General features: G+C 45.4%; 1 protein-coding gene across 35 annotated transcripts in view; it reads left to right on the top strand.

Annotated features, from left to right (window-relative positions):
• Positions 1–14,196, top strand: part of SORBS1 (sorbin and SH3 domain containing 1) — a 104,191-nt gene extending 89,995 nt beyond the window's left edge. For 23 of the 35 annotated variants that reach the window (XM_033148465.1, XM_033148470.1, XM_033148469.1 and 20 more), the window contains 6 exons: positions 571–1,299; positions 3,261–3,377; positions 7,839–7,898; positions 9,932–10,122; positions 11,061–11,173; positions 13,411–14,196. In XM_033148465.1, the coding sequence (XP_033004356.1) occupies positions 571–1,299; positions 3,261–3,377; positions 7,839–7,898; positions 9,932–10,122; positions 11,061–11,173; positions 13,411–13,478 (1,278 nt within the window). In that variant the 3' untranslated portion in view covers positions 13,479–14,196. The remainder of the gene's footprint in view (positions 1–570; positions 1,300–3,260; positions 3,378–7,838; positions 7,899–9,931; positions 10,123–11,060; positions 11,174–13,410) is intronic. The other 12 variants (XM_033148492.1, XM_033148495.1, XM_033148493.1 and 9 more) reach the window with 3 other exon arrangements.

Raw genomic sequence — 14,196 nt, 5'->3', positions numbered from 1 at the left:
CTCCTGCCCACCTAGCAGTTCGAAAGCACATCAAAGTGCAAGTAGATAAGTAGGGACCGCTCCGGCGGGAAGATAAACGGCGTTTCCGTGCGCTGCTCCGGTTTGCCAGAAGCGGCTTAGTCATGCTGGCCACATGACCCGGAAGCTGTACGCTGGCTCCCTCAGCCAGTAAAGCGAGATGAGCGCCAAAACCCCAAAGTCTTCCGCGACTGGACCTAATGGTCAGGGGTCCCTTTACCTTTACCTTTACCTTTTATTGAGCCATATACTTAAACCTGCATATGCCTACCTTCATGTATCTGCAGAACTTGCAGTAGTGCCTATATGCTCTAGCAAACGCTTATTTCCATTCCTCTTATTTCTGAACCTTTGAAACACCCTAAATTGTCAGTGCTCAGCCAGGCACTGGCCTTTCCACTTTTCTCCATTCTTTTGCTGTGTACACACTTCATTTTATATTATTATTTTTAATAACCTTTTCTCCTTCTTTTTCTTTCTTTCTTTCTTTCTTTCTTTCTTTTTTTCTCTTTCTTTCTTTCTTCCTTCCTTCCTCATTTTCTTTTTGTCAAGTCTCCCAGTTCTGAGCTGCTTTTCACACCAACTCCTCCACCTTTGCCCCCCATGCGCCCAGCCCTGTCTCCCGAGTTGCAGGCTGTCACCTCCGAGTGGATTTCCCTCACCTTGGGGGCGCCCCGCGGCCACGCTCCCCCCGACACCCCTCCATTACCACCTCTCCCTGACGCTTCTCTCTGCAACGTTGACTATCTCACCCCTTCGGTGGTGGCCAGCCCTTCGCCTTCCATCAGCCTCCACCCCTCTAACAGGTCCAGTTCCTCGACCCCTACCTCTGTCATTTCCCCGCTGCCTCCGTCCCCTTACGAGCCTCAGTCGCCCGCCCAAAACGTCAGCCTGGCGGCTCGGCAGAGCGAAGAGAAGTTTGCTAGCTCCCCTTCCCCGCAGATGAGCTACTGCGATTCGCCTCGCTCTGTACTTGGCAGCCCCGACAGCTTCCTCTCAGAGCTCAGCGATGCCACTGAACGCCAAGGCAAGTTGCAGAAGAGCCGAGGACCGGGCCGGAGAATGGAGAGGGAGGATTGCATTGCAGCCGACAGAAGTTGCGGTGGCATCCCTGAGATCTGTAGGGCGAGGTGCCTATCAGAGCCGGAGAAGGCCGCTAGCTCACAAAAGAAATCTCTTCACACCATTGATGAGAGCACACTGTATCAGGAGCAGGGAGGTAGCCCCGTGTGCAATTATAAGCAAGTTGAACAGAGGGGAAATCAAAACGGGCCCTTCAAGGTACTTCTTCTGCATGCGTGTCCCGAGGTTAACATCGCTGTACGTTTGAGTGTTGCCTGTGTGTGCTACTGACCCGGGCTGCACCTCATACTAGCTCAGTGTTCCCCAAACTTGCGTCTCTAGCTGTTTTGTTTTGTGGACTACAACTCCCATCGTCTCTTGCTAGCAGGACCAGTGGTCAGGAATGATGGGAACTGTAGTCCAAACACAGCTGGGGACCTAAGTTTGGGAAACGCTGTTCTAGCTGCTATATTCCCTCTAGCTTGACGGTAACTGCCGTAACAGCAAAACTTTGTCCCCTGAGCCTGTTGCGTTGGAAAAGAGTCAACATAGTGAAGATCATTTTGGGATGGGTCCCAGGATGAGAAGTGGTTCTCATGCATAGCCTAGTCCAGAGCTTTCCAAACTGTGTGTCGCGCCACGTTATGTGCGTCGGCTGCAGTGTGTAGCCGTGTCGTGCGAACGCTCCTGGAAAGGGGTTAGTTTGACCTTCGGTTTGCTAGTGAAGCTGAATTGCTGTGTCCTGTAAGGATGCACGTCTAAAAAGCGGCGTCGCCGACCTGAAAAGTTTGGAAAGATCCAGCCTGGTCTGTTGGACAGTGGCTCTCAAAGGATGTGCCTGGAGAGCAGCTTTGCTTTCGTGATCCGAGGAATGCTGTAGGCAAAGTAAGCTGTAGTCCGCGTTCCCGTAAGATGTTAGGATCCAGCTCAGGTATCCCAAATGGAAAGCATTCTTTGAGCTAGTGTCATTTAGCAAAACTGATGCACTCACCCAAACAACTGCTAATAGTAATCTTGGGGGGTGGCGGGAGGAGTGCAGTGAAAAAGCTTCTTCTCTGGTCCTCTAGGGAAAGAGCTTATCGGTGCCTCTAGGTGCCTTCAGCATAGATCTATTGCTTTTCCAGGCACCCAGTTTAATTGAGGGTTTGAACCTTCAGCAGAACTGGCACTATCAGCAGAACTATGGTACTATCAGTAGAACTATGGTACTATCAGCCAGACAGTGAAAGTACCGTATTTACTCGAGTCAAATGCGCCATCGAATCTAACGCGCACCTCAGTTTTCAGAAACTTGAAACCAAAAAAAAGAGAGCATTTGCCGGCGAATGTAAATGTGCTGTCGAATCCAGTGCGCACCTTAATTTCCACAACGTAATTTGGCCCCCAAAAGGTGAGCATTAGCTTCGAGTAAATGCAGTAGGTAGTTGGCTGCAAGGCTGGGTGGGGGGCAGGATCTTTTGCATAGGAGGATTTAAAAAATGGTTGCTGTGGGGCTGTTTTAGTAGGGATGGCGTGTGCAAAACTGGAGAGGAGTTCATTAGACTACGTCCATCTCTGGAGGGGAGATGATAGTACTCGCCAACGAGTTGTAGACCTGGACTAGTAACATGCAGGCTGGGACAACTCTTAGAAGCAACAAAAGGTGTTTATTTCAGCTGGATCTCAAATATTGGTTTTGGCATAAGGCTCCGTACACACAATACATGAAATTTGCATCTCTCGTGCCCCAAAGACTCCCTGAAACTGTAGTTTGCCCCTCACAGAGCTACAGTTCCCAGACCCCTTACAAACTACAGCTCTCAGGGTGCTTTAAAATGTACTTTTAAAATGCATGGTGTGGGCCTAACCCCTTGAGACCTGTGGAGGAACAACCAGAAAGGGATTGAATTATAAGTAAATATATTTCCAGGCGCGCACTAATTCTTGTCTCAATGTTTTCAGGGGAGTCATGTCATTGACCTAACAACATTCATTCAGAGTGCATTAAGCTTGCGATACTAATATGGGTCCCGACAACTTTGAAAAGGCATGCCTGGTTGTTGTTTTTTTTGCATGGACTTGTTGACGATATTTGCACCGAGTTCAGAACGCGTTTTCTTGTTTGTAAGAGCATCATTGCTGCAGTGATGTGTCGACGGGTCATTTCCGTTTGCTGACCAACTTTTCCTTCCTTTTAAAAGTCTGTCAACGCAAAACCATTCTCTCCATCTGCTCTTCTGTCTCCCTCTGCAATTTCTTCCTTTGCGGTTAGAGCACAAGTACCTCCCAGACTCTCACGCACGGTCAACGTCCCACAGGTAATCACGGGAGTTTGGGGCCTGGGGGGGAATGTCATCGATTGATATTTCATGCTCACTGCTGTCGCTTATCAACATGTGAATTTCAGAGGTCAAGTAACATCTTTTATATTTAGTAAGTTGCTGTGTTAGGTAAATTGCCGGAGACCATCTAAGACAGGCATAGGCAAACTCCGGCCCTCCAGATGTTTGGGACTACAGTTCCCATCATCCCTGACCACTGGTCCTGTTAGCTAGGGATGATGGGAATTGTAGTCCCAAACATCTGGAGGGCCGGAGTTTGCCTATGCCTGATCTAAGAGCCAATTGTCTGCTCTGACTAGCAAAAGTAAAAGAAATGTACAAGCACAAAAGGCACGAGGGAGGAAACTTGAAAACAGTACTTGAGTTTTTATAAAACAGCAGAAAGGCCTTCGAAAACGCTCAACCCATTTCAGTTCAAGACCACCTTCAGGGTCACAATACAGTTCTATTAAGGCAGTAGCATGTCTTAATTAAGGTATTGCCTTATCAGGAAAACTGTATTCTTTATTCCCCGCAAGGAGTAAAACATGTCAGCCATTTTATAGGTCCTTCCTACTATTTTATACCATGATGCTTTTTAGCACTGTTTTGAGATTTTTGCCTGTGTTTTATTTTTCTGACTGTTATTCTGACTGGTAGCAGCCTCTCAGGATCTTCCTTTTTCAGCCGTATAAATTGGATCCTGTCTTCATTGAGAATATTAATTGATTGGGTTTAAGGTCGTTAGCTTCACAAATGGTTAGTTCAAATGGTTGAACTAACCCTATTTTGGGGGGGGGGGAGATTTTCATTACGAGTGACGTGGAAAAAGCTGTACTGTATCTGGTGTTAATTAATAGGTAATACTGGCCTAGATGGGCCAAGATCTGACTCAGTGTACATCATTTTTCTATGTTCACAGGGATGAATAAGGTGCATTTATGGAACACTGCCAAATGTGCTAAATTAGCACAGGCCCTATTAATCTCAGCCAGGATTCCATGTTACTGTCCTTATATAAACTGTGCATAACTTTTTGGCAAGGCAAGGTTTTTGTGTCAGCATCACGTGGGTAGATTCTCTATTTGTTAGCTTTCATTTGGCAGTGAGAGAGATTGGGGGGTCCCAGGGCATGGTTGGCTGTCTGCAGTGAGTTTTGTTATTTGTGGATACCAGCCCTTTGCCATGTCCCTCTGCTCTCAGGAGAAGTTTTTTGAAGGTGGTCAGAGGCCTAGTGGCTGCTGTTTTTCCTGCTGGCATGTTTAAGAAGGCATGTAGCTGGTAGGGTGTTAGCCAGGGAATTTGGGTATCCACTACTTGGTCTTGTATTTCTTGTGTCGGTATGGGTTTGTTATTTTTGTAGACATCTGTTAGGTGTTGCAAGGCTTTGGCTTGCCAATTTTTTATTTGAAAGTTTGGGGCTGTGTGATGGAGTTGTGGATGGTGGGCCCAGGGGGGTTAGTGGGGATGGGGTTGGAGACAGTTTGTCAACTTTTCCCTTCCATGCTTTAAACATGGACTGTTTAGTGTTGCGGGGATTTTCCTTAGTTTGCTTTGGAAGAATGAGTATGCCGTGGCCGAGGTGTTTTCAGTTGTGTCTATCTTGATGTGTAACTATTGTTTCATCTCGTCTTCTAGGATATACGAGATTATGTGCCGTACTTGGTTGGCGAGGTGTAGTTTGGTCAGAATCGCGTATATACACTTCCAAAGTTAATGCTGAATACATTACTTCTGGTAAATGAGCTCCTTTTTAGACTCATCCACCTATGTACTAGGACACGGGTGGCGCTGTGAAACCAAAGGGGCTCGTTGGTTACCAGATGTGAAATATATTGCCATTATTTTGAGCTCTCCTACCTTGCTATAATCCTATCTCAGTGTTTCTCAAATTTGGGTCCCCAGCTGCTGTTGGACTACAACTTCCATCATCCCTAGCTAGCAGGTCCCGTGGTCAGGGATGATGGGAGTTGTAGTCCCAAGTTTGAGAAACATTGTTATAGAAAAGAAAAAACCAAAGTGACAAAAGTTTTCCTTTAAAAAAAAGGAAAACACAAAGGTGTGATCAGTTGTCTGTCCTTTTCTGAACGGAGGGTACCAAGGACTGGATGTGTTTGTGTGTGTATCATGCTACTAGCTGGAAGTTCACATAATCCGGACTCTCAACAGCTAATTAGTGAGTGGCAAGGTGTTGCACTAATTGCATTAGGATGCAAGGCACAAGGTGTTGTCTTCCAAGTCAACAGATGATGCAGCAATTTGCCCTGCCAACACACTGTCTTGAGAAGCTAGAACAGCCCTTGCCAGCTAGCCATTACAGACACAGTAGGAATTGAGAGACAACTTGGGAGCCGAGTAGAGAGAACAGAGGTGCTTTTCGGTAACAATACAGCTGAAAGGACCTTTTCTGCCTGTTACGAAGCCGAATCATAGAAATCGTAAGGGAGAGGTTATGTATCATAATTCCAACGATGCGAAAGACCACTTTGCCCAATTTGTTCTCCCCAGATTCTGTCTTGAGAGTTTCAGGAAACTGCTTAGAGTGTGAGGTTATCTCTTGCTTAAATGGATGTCGCTGCTGCGTCGGGTTTCTTTGACATGGGAACTGAAACAGCACGGCTCTTGCCATCCATCGAGAGATTCTTGTATGTGAATGAATAAGCTCTATTTAAAAAAAAAAATGAATCTGGCTTGTGTGCCTGAGCCCAAATGCATTTTTCTGCGGCTGAAATTTATGTCTGTGATTTGCGATGGCTTGTGCCCAGTAACTTGAATGTACTCTCTTTCCGTCTTAAGTGGGAAATTGCCACAGCAGACATTCCCAGGTATATAAAAGGGAGAGGGGGAGATACAGAAAAGAAAAGGGAAATGAGTTGAGGCTAGCAGCAAAGTGTAAACCTGGAAGCCTCCCTATCGGCATCACTTGTTCCTGCTTCTCCTATCCCCAGAAAGGACTCCTATTTGTTCTTTGTTTTCCCCCAGAGGGGCAGCTGTAGTCGTAGCAGCTTAAAGGCAAATAAATATATTCTGGCATAAGCTTTTGCGGCTAGAGTACAATCTTAAATTGGCAGGCATGTATACCACTTTATAAAACCATGTTGACGTGGGTTTGCCACCACACACACACCCCTTTACAATCAAGCGGTTTATAAATTTTTGTGAAATAAAATAATAAATAAATGTACATGTTTTGGGGGAGGGATGAAGAGGTCCGCAGGTACAGAAATGCATAAAGCATAAGAATTATAATATAATAACATAATAATTAAATAATAATAAACCACAAACCATGAGAATTGCGTTAAAGCAACGCAAACACCCTAGCTCACAAACTGGTCAGCTAATTAACATGCAGTGGAACATTAAAAAAATAGTGTAATCTTGATTAATCTAGGTGACATAATTGCATTTCCTGGTCAGTTATATTTCAGCCATTTCGCACAGTTGTTTCCTTAATGGGCCCCATTTGCTTTCAAGCTGATTGATAAAGCGGTTGAAACTTGGGTGCACCCCAAGTTTTATAATACAGTGGTACCTTGGAAGTCGAACGGTATCCGTTCTGCAAGTCCGGCCGACTTCCGAAAATGTCTGAAAACCAAGGCGCAGCTTCCAATTGGCTTCAGGAAGCTCCTGCGGCCAGTTGGAAGCCGCGGATGTTCAGGTTCCAAAGAATGTTTGCAAACGGGAACAATCACTTCCGGGTTTGTGGCGTTCGGGACCCAAAACTTTCGTCTTGCAAGTCATTCGAGATCCAAGGTATGGCTGTAGTTTATTCATTTACCAAAAATCCCCTCAATAGGAAACATGGGTGATCAAATGCCTACCTGTTTGGAAGCGAAATGGTCCCACGTGAAAAGGTGTTAGTAAAGAACATACGCAAGGACCTCCATAGGTGTGTGAATATAAGTGTGTAAATTAAAAGAAAAAGCTAACGTGCTCGATGCTTGCAAGTGCTTCTATATATAAAAAGGCCCCTCCCACCCTGTGACCGTCAGGAGTTACAGAATGTTGAGGACAAAAAAATAGGAAAATTTTAGGCTCATTGTCTGGCAAATCCTATCATCAGGGGCTTCAAAGCGCATCTTCTTGCTCCAAGCAATGCTCATATGTATTCTACACATTTCCATTTCCTCCCCTGGTAATTCCCCAAATCACGGAGTCTAGAGGTTGTGCTCTTTTGTGTCCTTCCACAGGAACTGTGCCATAATATTTTTTTGAACATCGGTCTTTGTTTTGCTAACCCATCATTTCATCTCCTAGCTCCTCCTCTTCTAATCCTTCTTGCCAGAGTCACAGTGTGCTCTACGACAGCTGTTCAATAATATCCAGCGGCGAATGTCATTTATGTCAAATTTCCCTTATTTATTTTTGCTTTGCTTTCTTCCTATGATTTGAATTTGACTTGCTAGTGCATTTGCTAAAATGTCTCCCTTACCATGTGCTTTGGTGATCACACAGCCTTCTCATCATTCATTGAGGCCAGGACCAGATCTCACAGAATCTGAAAAGAGCTATGTGGTAAGATCGCCTGAGATTCATATCTGCAGCCCCATTTTAGCATTGTTCATGCAGCGCCATTCTCTCTTATTTCCATTTCATACTTTTGGAGGTGTAAGCCAGGGGTCAGCAAACTTTTTCAGCAGGGGGCCGGTCCACTGTCCCTCAGACCTTGTGGGGGGTTGGACTATATTTTTTTTTGGGGGGGGGGGAAATGAACGAATTCCTATGCCCCACAAATAACCCAGAGATGCATTTTAAATAAAAGCACACATTCTACTCATGTAAAAACACCAGGCAGGCCCCACAAATAACCCAGAGATGCATTTTAAATAAAAGGACACATTCTACTCATGTAAAAACACACTGATTCCCAGACCGCCCATGGGCTGCATTTAGAAGGCGATTGGGCCGCATCTGGCCCCCGGGCCTTAGTTTGGGGACCCCTGGTGTAAGCAAAACAGTACCGTATACAAGAGGTATCAGCAGACTCTGAGTAACCCTGAGGTTTGCAGATGCTTAAAAAAAAATCTTTAGAAAACCCTAAAGGGAACAAACGCCCCCTAACCATTTTCATAGGAATTCAGTGGTATGAAATGTTGTCTGACTGAGGTTGGGTGGGGTTGTGAGAACTGGCTGGGAGAGGAATGGAATGGCTGCAAAGTGAAAAGGTGAGGAAGAGATGCACAGATGTTGACATGAGGTTGAATAAACCATCTCATTTTCTGGACAGGTCATTTCCTAATTCACCCTGAGAAGCTATTTTAAACGTTTCTGGGGGTAGAAGCGAGAGAAGTCCAAAGATTTGTTATATAGTAGGGATATAGGGATTGAGAAGAACTATGTCCTCATTCAAAACGAACACAAAAATGGAAGGAGGAAATCAGAAGACCCTCCAAGTGTCCCTATTTTCCAGGGACAGTCCCGGATTTACAGAAGCTGTCCCGGTTTCTGATTTGATCTTGGAATGTCCCTTTTTTTCCTTAGGACGTCCCTATTTTCATTGGAGAAATATTGGAGGGCATGAAATAGGATGTCCCTATTTCCATCGGAGAAATGTTGGAGAGTATGGAATAGGATGTCCCTATTTTCATCAGAGAAACGTTGGAGGGGACATACAATTGGAGAAATGTTGGAGGGCATGGAACAAGCCCCAGGCCAGTGATGACTGAGCATAGTCACTTGACTCAAAATAAGGCCTGACTTGTGGGAGGAGAGAGCAAAAAACAGAGGGAGAGGAAATGTAGCAGAGTGACCGTACCCCTGAACCAGAAGTATCTCAGCCTGCAACATTTTGGTGCAGTGCTGCACTCATAAAGCATCTATTAGCTGCTTCTTGACATCGTAGTCTAGACGTGCCAGTATTTTTTTTGGGGGGGGGAAGGAGCCCCAAATGCCAGAGCTGGTCAGAGCGGGTTTGGTTATGTCAACAGTGCACAATGATCATTTTTTTGACTCTCAACCCTAATTCTTTTGCCACTATTGTCCCAAGTACATGTGATGGAGGCTGTGATGCAGGGCAAGCTGAACCAGGTGCCATTGCAAACACCTGGCTTCTATGTGGAGTTTTAATGTGCAGTTAGGCCATTGGAACAGCAGCTGAAAGTTTCTGAAACAAAGGCTACTGTAGACAAAGGAAACGCAGGCATTAAATATCTGTAGCATGGGGGGGGGGAGCTTCGGTTGCATGCATGTGATGTGTTTTGAAATGACGCACTCAAGAGCTGGAAGATGTGAATTTGAGGTCCTTGCTAATTCCAGTATCTTTTGCTGCTACTGCTTTGTTACAAATATGTAAATCTATATATCTAAAACTAAATAGCAAACTCTTCTGTATCTTGCCTCTGTTTTTCCATGCTTGCAATCTGGATTCCTCTACACTTCATTGGCTGGATCTACCACTGTATTGTCTTACTGGACTTCTGCAACTGGATTTCCCCATCTCTTACTGACTATTCCCCCCCTCCTCCCCACTTTTTCCTGTTCACTGTCCTCTGATGTGTGTGGTCCCCCCCCCCCGTGGATGTCAACCCTGCACTGTCTCTACCGCCCAGGAAACCGTTTGCAATGAGATCTTAAACATTGCGGAAAAGTCCGTTCATTACTGCAGCACAATTTCTCAGCCTCTTGTCTCTTGCCACAAGGGGCCCCATAGTGACAATAAATCGTCTTTCATCATTTCTCAGCAACCGCAAGTCCTGCCGCTGGGAACAAGCCTCAACAGGAACCACGCGCCACAAGATATGTAAGTTGGTCTGAAAGGGGACGCATTCGCTCCTCATTTCAGCAGCTGTCGTACATTTGATGGATGGAACGCAAGAGACACAGCACAAATTTTAGTTTGATGGAGTTTCTTATTTATCACGAGGGACCACCAGTATTTTGGTCTTGTGGTCTTGGCTGAGATCACCAGAGGAAATTGTGCCCTATTGATCCTACCAGACCCGTCTCCATCTTTTAAAATATCATGGATCAGAGGTCTGGAGATGGATGCGTGGAACCTTGGTGTGGACTTTTGGAACTTCCTGCTAGTTGGAAGACTTCAGAAGGGCAGAGGCAGATCATAAATCCTCCCCGGTGAGGTCCTGTAGACACTTTTGGCGTCAAGAGTGCCACAGGGCCACTGGATGAAATTCTCCGTGCCACTCCTTGCCACCTGATCTGGTCCCATGGTTTCAAGATTTATTAAGGGGCTGGCTGTGGTGCAGAATAGGGTACGAGGGAGCTGATGGTCAAAAAACAGTATTGTTGGATAAAGTTGAGCGAGGGCAGAGGAAATTTAGACTCCTATCACTGCAGATCTCCTGTGTTTGTGGAATGCTCTCCCCCAGGGAGCTTCACCTGGCACCTTCTTTATACATCTTTAGGCACCAGGCAAAAACGTTCCTCTTTAACCAGGCCTTAAAGACATCCAATGCCCTTTTAGAATGTTTTGGGGAGGGGGGGAGGATTGTTGGGTTGGTTTTTTGGTTTTATTATGCATTTTGTGTTTTTATATTGTGATTTTTGTCTTGCAACTGCCCTGAGGCCTGTGGGTATAGGGTGGTATACAAATCTGAATCATCATCATTGGATCTGTATTTGAAGAGAGTTAGTTACAAGAGGGATATTGCTACTAGTGACTGACAATCTCTTCCCTTAATTCTACCCTCCCCCCCCTCCACTGTTTCTGTGCGTTTTCAGGCTTAGCTACCAAGCATTGTACAGCTACGTCCCGCAGAATGAAGATGAGCTGGAGTTAAGAGATGGAGATATCATAGATGTCATGGAGAAGTGTGATGACGGCTGGTTTGTTGGTGAGCATGACATCTGTCATTTCAACTCGTTTTTAAAACGTTAACGGGAACATTATTTAATTAATTTCATCCATTCGATTCACAGACCTATTTGCACAAAATCTACAGTTAGCCAGAGCAGCGTACATGCTATAATTCTGATAATTTGCTTGACTCGGGAGTGATTGCGTATATTCTGCTGTGAGTCTGCTATGCGTTTTAGCAGTAACAGCAGCAGCTACAAATCTTTAATGTTTTTCCCTGTGACCCCCCCAACCAATAGAAAATGGTCTTAACAACCCAAAAACTTTCCTGAGCAAGATTCAAGCAGTAGGCCTATATACGTTTCACACAAGCTACTGTAGAAACAGCACTGGGATGAATCAGTTTCTACTTCCTCGTAGCCCAACACACACTGATGTTCTGCAGCAAGAAATTCTGCCATATGACCCACCAGTTAAACAACTGTATAGTGTTAAATCTCATTAAGTGGAAAGGCTTACCTGACCCACCACATTTATTAAATATTATCCTTTCCCTTTCTTCCCAGCATGTATAGAGGGAGAACAACATTTCCTGGTTATGTTTAGATATAAACTTATTTTCCTCGAGCATGTTTGAACTGCAGAATGCCTCAAAATAGCCATTCATTCCTTAGAAAGGCTCAGCGGTAACCAATTTTGATTGCTCGGTGTTCAAGACAGAACACACATGCTGATTTGTAAGAGGCTTTGTGGATGTGGACAAAGTAAATATAGCTAGTAGTTTAGAGAGGATATTCACTCTTGAGTTTCCAACCGTTGGTAAACTGACCTCCAAACAGAACACCACTGGCCATGCATTTTGGTACCCCAAATAGATTTCTCATCACCTTACCGTACTCTTTCCAAAACACTAAATTTACTGTTGACCCCCATTGGAATTCCAGACAATTACGGCATACGTAGACTGCTCTAAAACCTTCAACTGTTGCAAGAGGCTGTTTAATTGATCCAACTATTATCTAATAAAGGCAACTATTATTCACATGTTCGTCCAAAAGCAATTTATAAACTGAAATCCTTTTGGAGAACAGTGTTATTTTACTTTTATCGTAGTTATTGATAAGCCAATCACTCAGGCAATAGGTCGTAAAGACCCGTTCAATACCAATAGGTTAAAAAAAAACCTGTTTCAGACTATTTTAGTCTTTTCAGCTCAAGCCCAAGCCCTTGAATTCCTTCACTGTTCTTCAAACACTGCCAGAGTGACACCCACGCACTGACTCTGTGGCTCGAGACCAATACTTTTATTTCGAAACGGGGCCTCCCTCCAGCTAATCATTTCAAATTGGAGCGATCAGCATGCACGGCGCTTTTGAGCGATATTAAAAAAAAAACATATCTTGCCCAAGGAATCTTACAAACTGAATTTTGATGTAGCAGAAGACAAAAGGGCAGGGAAGCAAGGGAACAAAAGATGTAGAGTTATCGGCACATGATCTTTTATTTCAGCTAGGATTAAGCCAGGCTCTGCTGGAAAGATTTATTTTGAGGTTAAATTTGAAGAAAAAGAGGGAGCTTTTCTGGGGTGGACTTCCAAGGAGAAGGGGGATCAGATCAGGTATCTGTCCCATAGGGCAGGATGTGTTTAAGCATTCTTGGAAGATGCAGGAACAGGCCATTGGTCCACGTAGCTCAGTGTTGTCTACAGACTGGCAGCAGCTCACCAGGGTTTTAGCCTTACCTGGAGATAAAAGGTAAAGGGACCCCTGACCATTAGGTCCAGTCGTGTCCGACTCTGGGGTTGCGGCGCTCATCTCGCGTTACTAGCCGAGGGAGCCGGTGCACAGCTTCCAGGTCATGTGGCCAGCATGACAAGCCGCTTCTGGCGAACCAGAGCAGCACATGGAAACGCCGTTTACCTTCCCGCCGGAGCGGTACCTATTTATCTACTTGCACTTTGACGTGCTTTCGAACTACTAGGTGGGCAGGAGCAGGGACCGAGCAATGGGAGCTCACCCTGTCGCGGGGATTCGAACCGCCAACCTTGTGATCAGCAAGTCCTAGGCTCTGTGGTTTAACCCACAGCGCCACCTGCGTGCGTCCCTGGAGCACTAACCGTGCAGTAACCAAACAAGTGGAGAATCCTTTCACGGGATCAAGTTGCAGGTTACCCTGCCACACAGCGATAGCAAAACAAAGATGGAAAAGCCGCCATCACCAGCCTGCTTTTTGGGCCGTCACACCCACATTTGTTCTCGTTTTATTTCTCAACAGGCACATCCCGGAGAACACAACAGTTTGGTACTTTCCCAGGCAACTACGTGAAACTTGTATCTTCATAAAAGCCATTGCTAGCCCGTTGGTGATTTCACCAGGAGAGAGAGAGAGAGAGACAGACAGACAGACAAAGAGAAGGACCTGGGTTTGAAACTGTAAGAAAAAAATGTTCAGAAAAGACTTATTTCATGAATGTAGCCGACAAGCGAGGAGACGCGGATGTGAATGTGGTAAAGTGTTGGACTGCCGCGAAGCCCTTGCCTCCTTTGAAGATGGGCCAGAGCAAAGTGCGGAGCCGCTTACAATGCTGCCTTTGTGTCTGCTTCTATCCTTCAGGGGCGGCAAGATAAGACTTCGCTTTCGTTCAGTATTGAGTATTGCTCTCCGCGGTGTGAAACGGGGGGGAAAGCAATGAGATGGGAGTGTGAAATAACGTGAGCAGGGCGGGGAGGGGAAGAGAACACGAGAACAGTGAATGCATTTTGGTTGCAGGCTCTGTGACTGCAGTCCGGCTGGCAGAGGAGGAAGTTGGTGTCTCATCCTGCTAAAACCTCATGCAGCTCTTGTTCCCTTCCTTTGGAATGTGCACCTTAACACATATGAGGGGGCAAGGAATCTATGGAGACCCATTTTAAATAGAAGGGCACATTGCCAAGATCATCCTCCCATTATCTTTTAATTCACTACATGAGATTTAAGCAGGCTTTTCTGTGTTTCCTATTCCCCCGTTTTATTGAGGTTGCAATCTTCTATTTTTGTTTTACTGGTCAGTGGGCTGTAAGA

The sequence above is a fragment of the Lacerta agilis genome, chromosome 5 (genome assembly GCF_009819535.1).
Source record: "Lacerta agilis isolate rLacAgi1 chromosome 5, rLacAgi1.pri, whole genome shotgun sequence".
Lineage (NCBI taxonomy): Eukaryota > Metazoa > Chordata > Lepidosauria > Squamata > Lacertidae > Lacerta > Lacerta agilis.
Note: the sequence above shows the minus strand (reverse complement) of the source record. Positions and strands in the feature narration are given on the sequence as shown.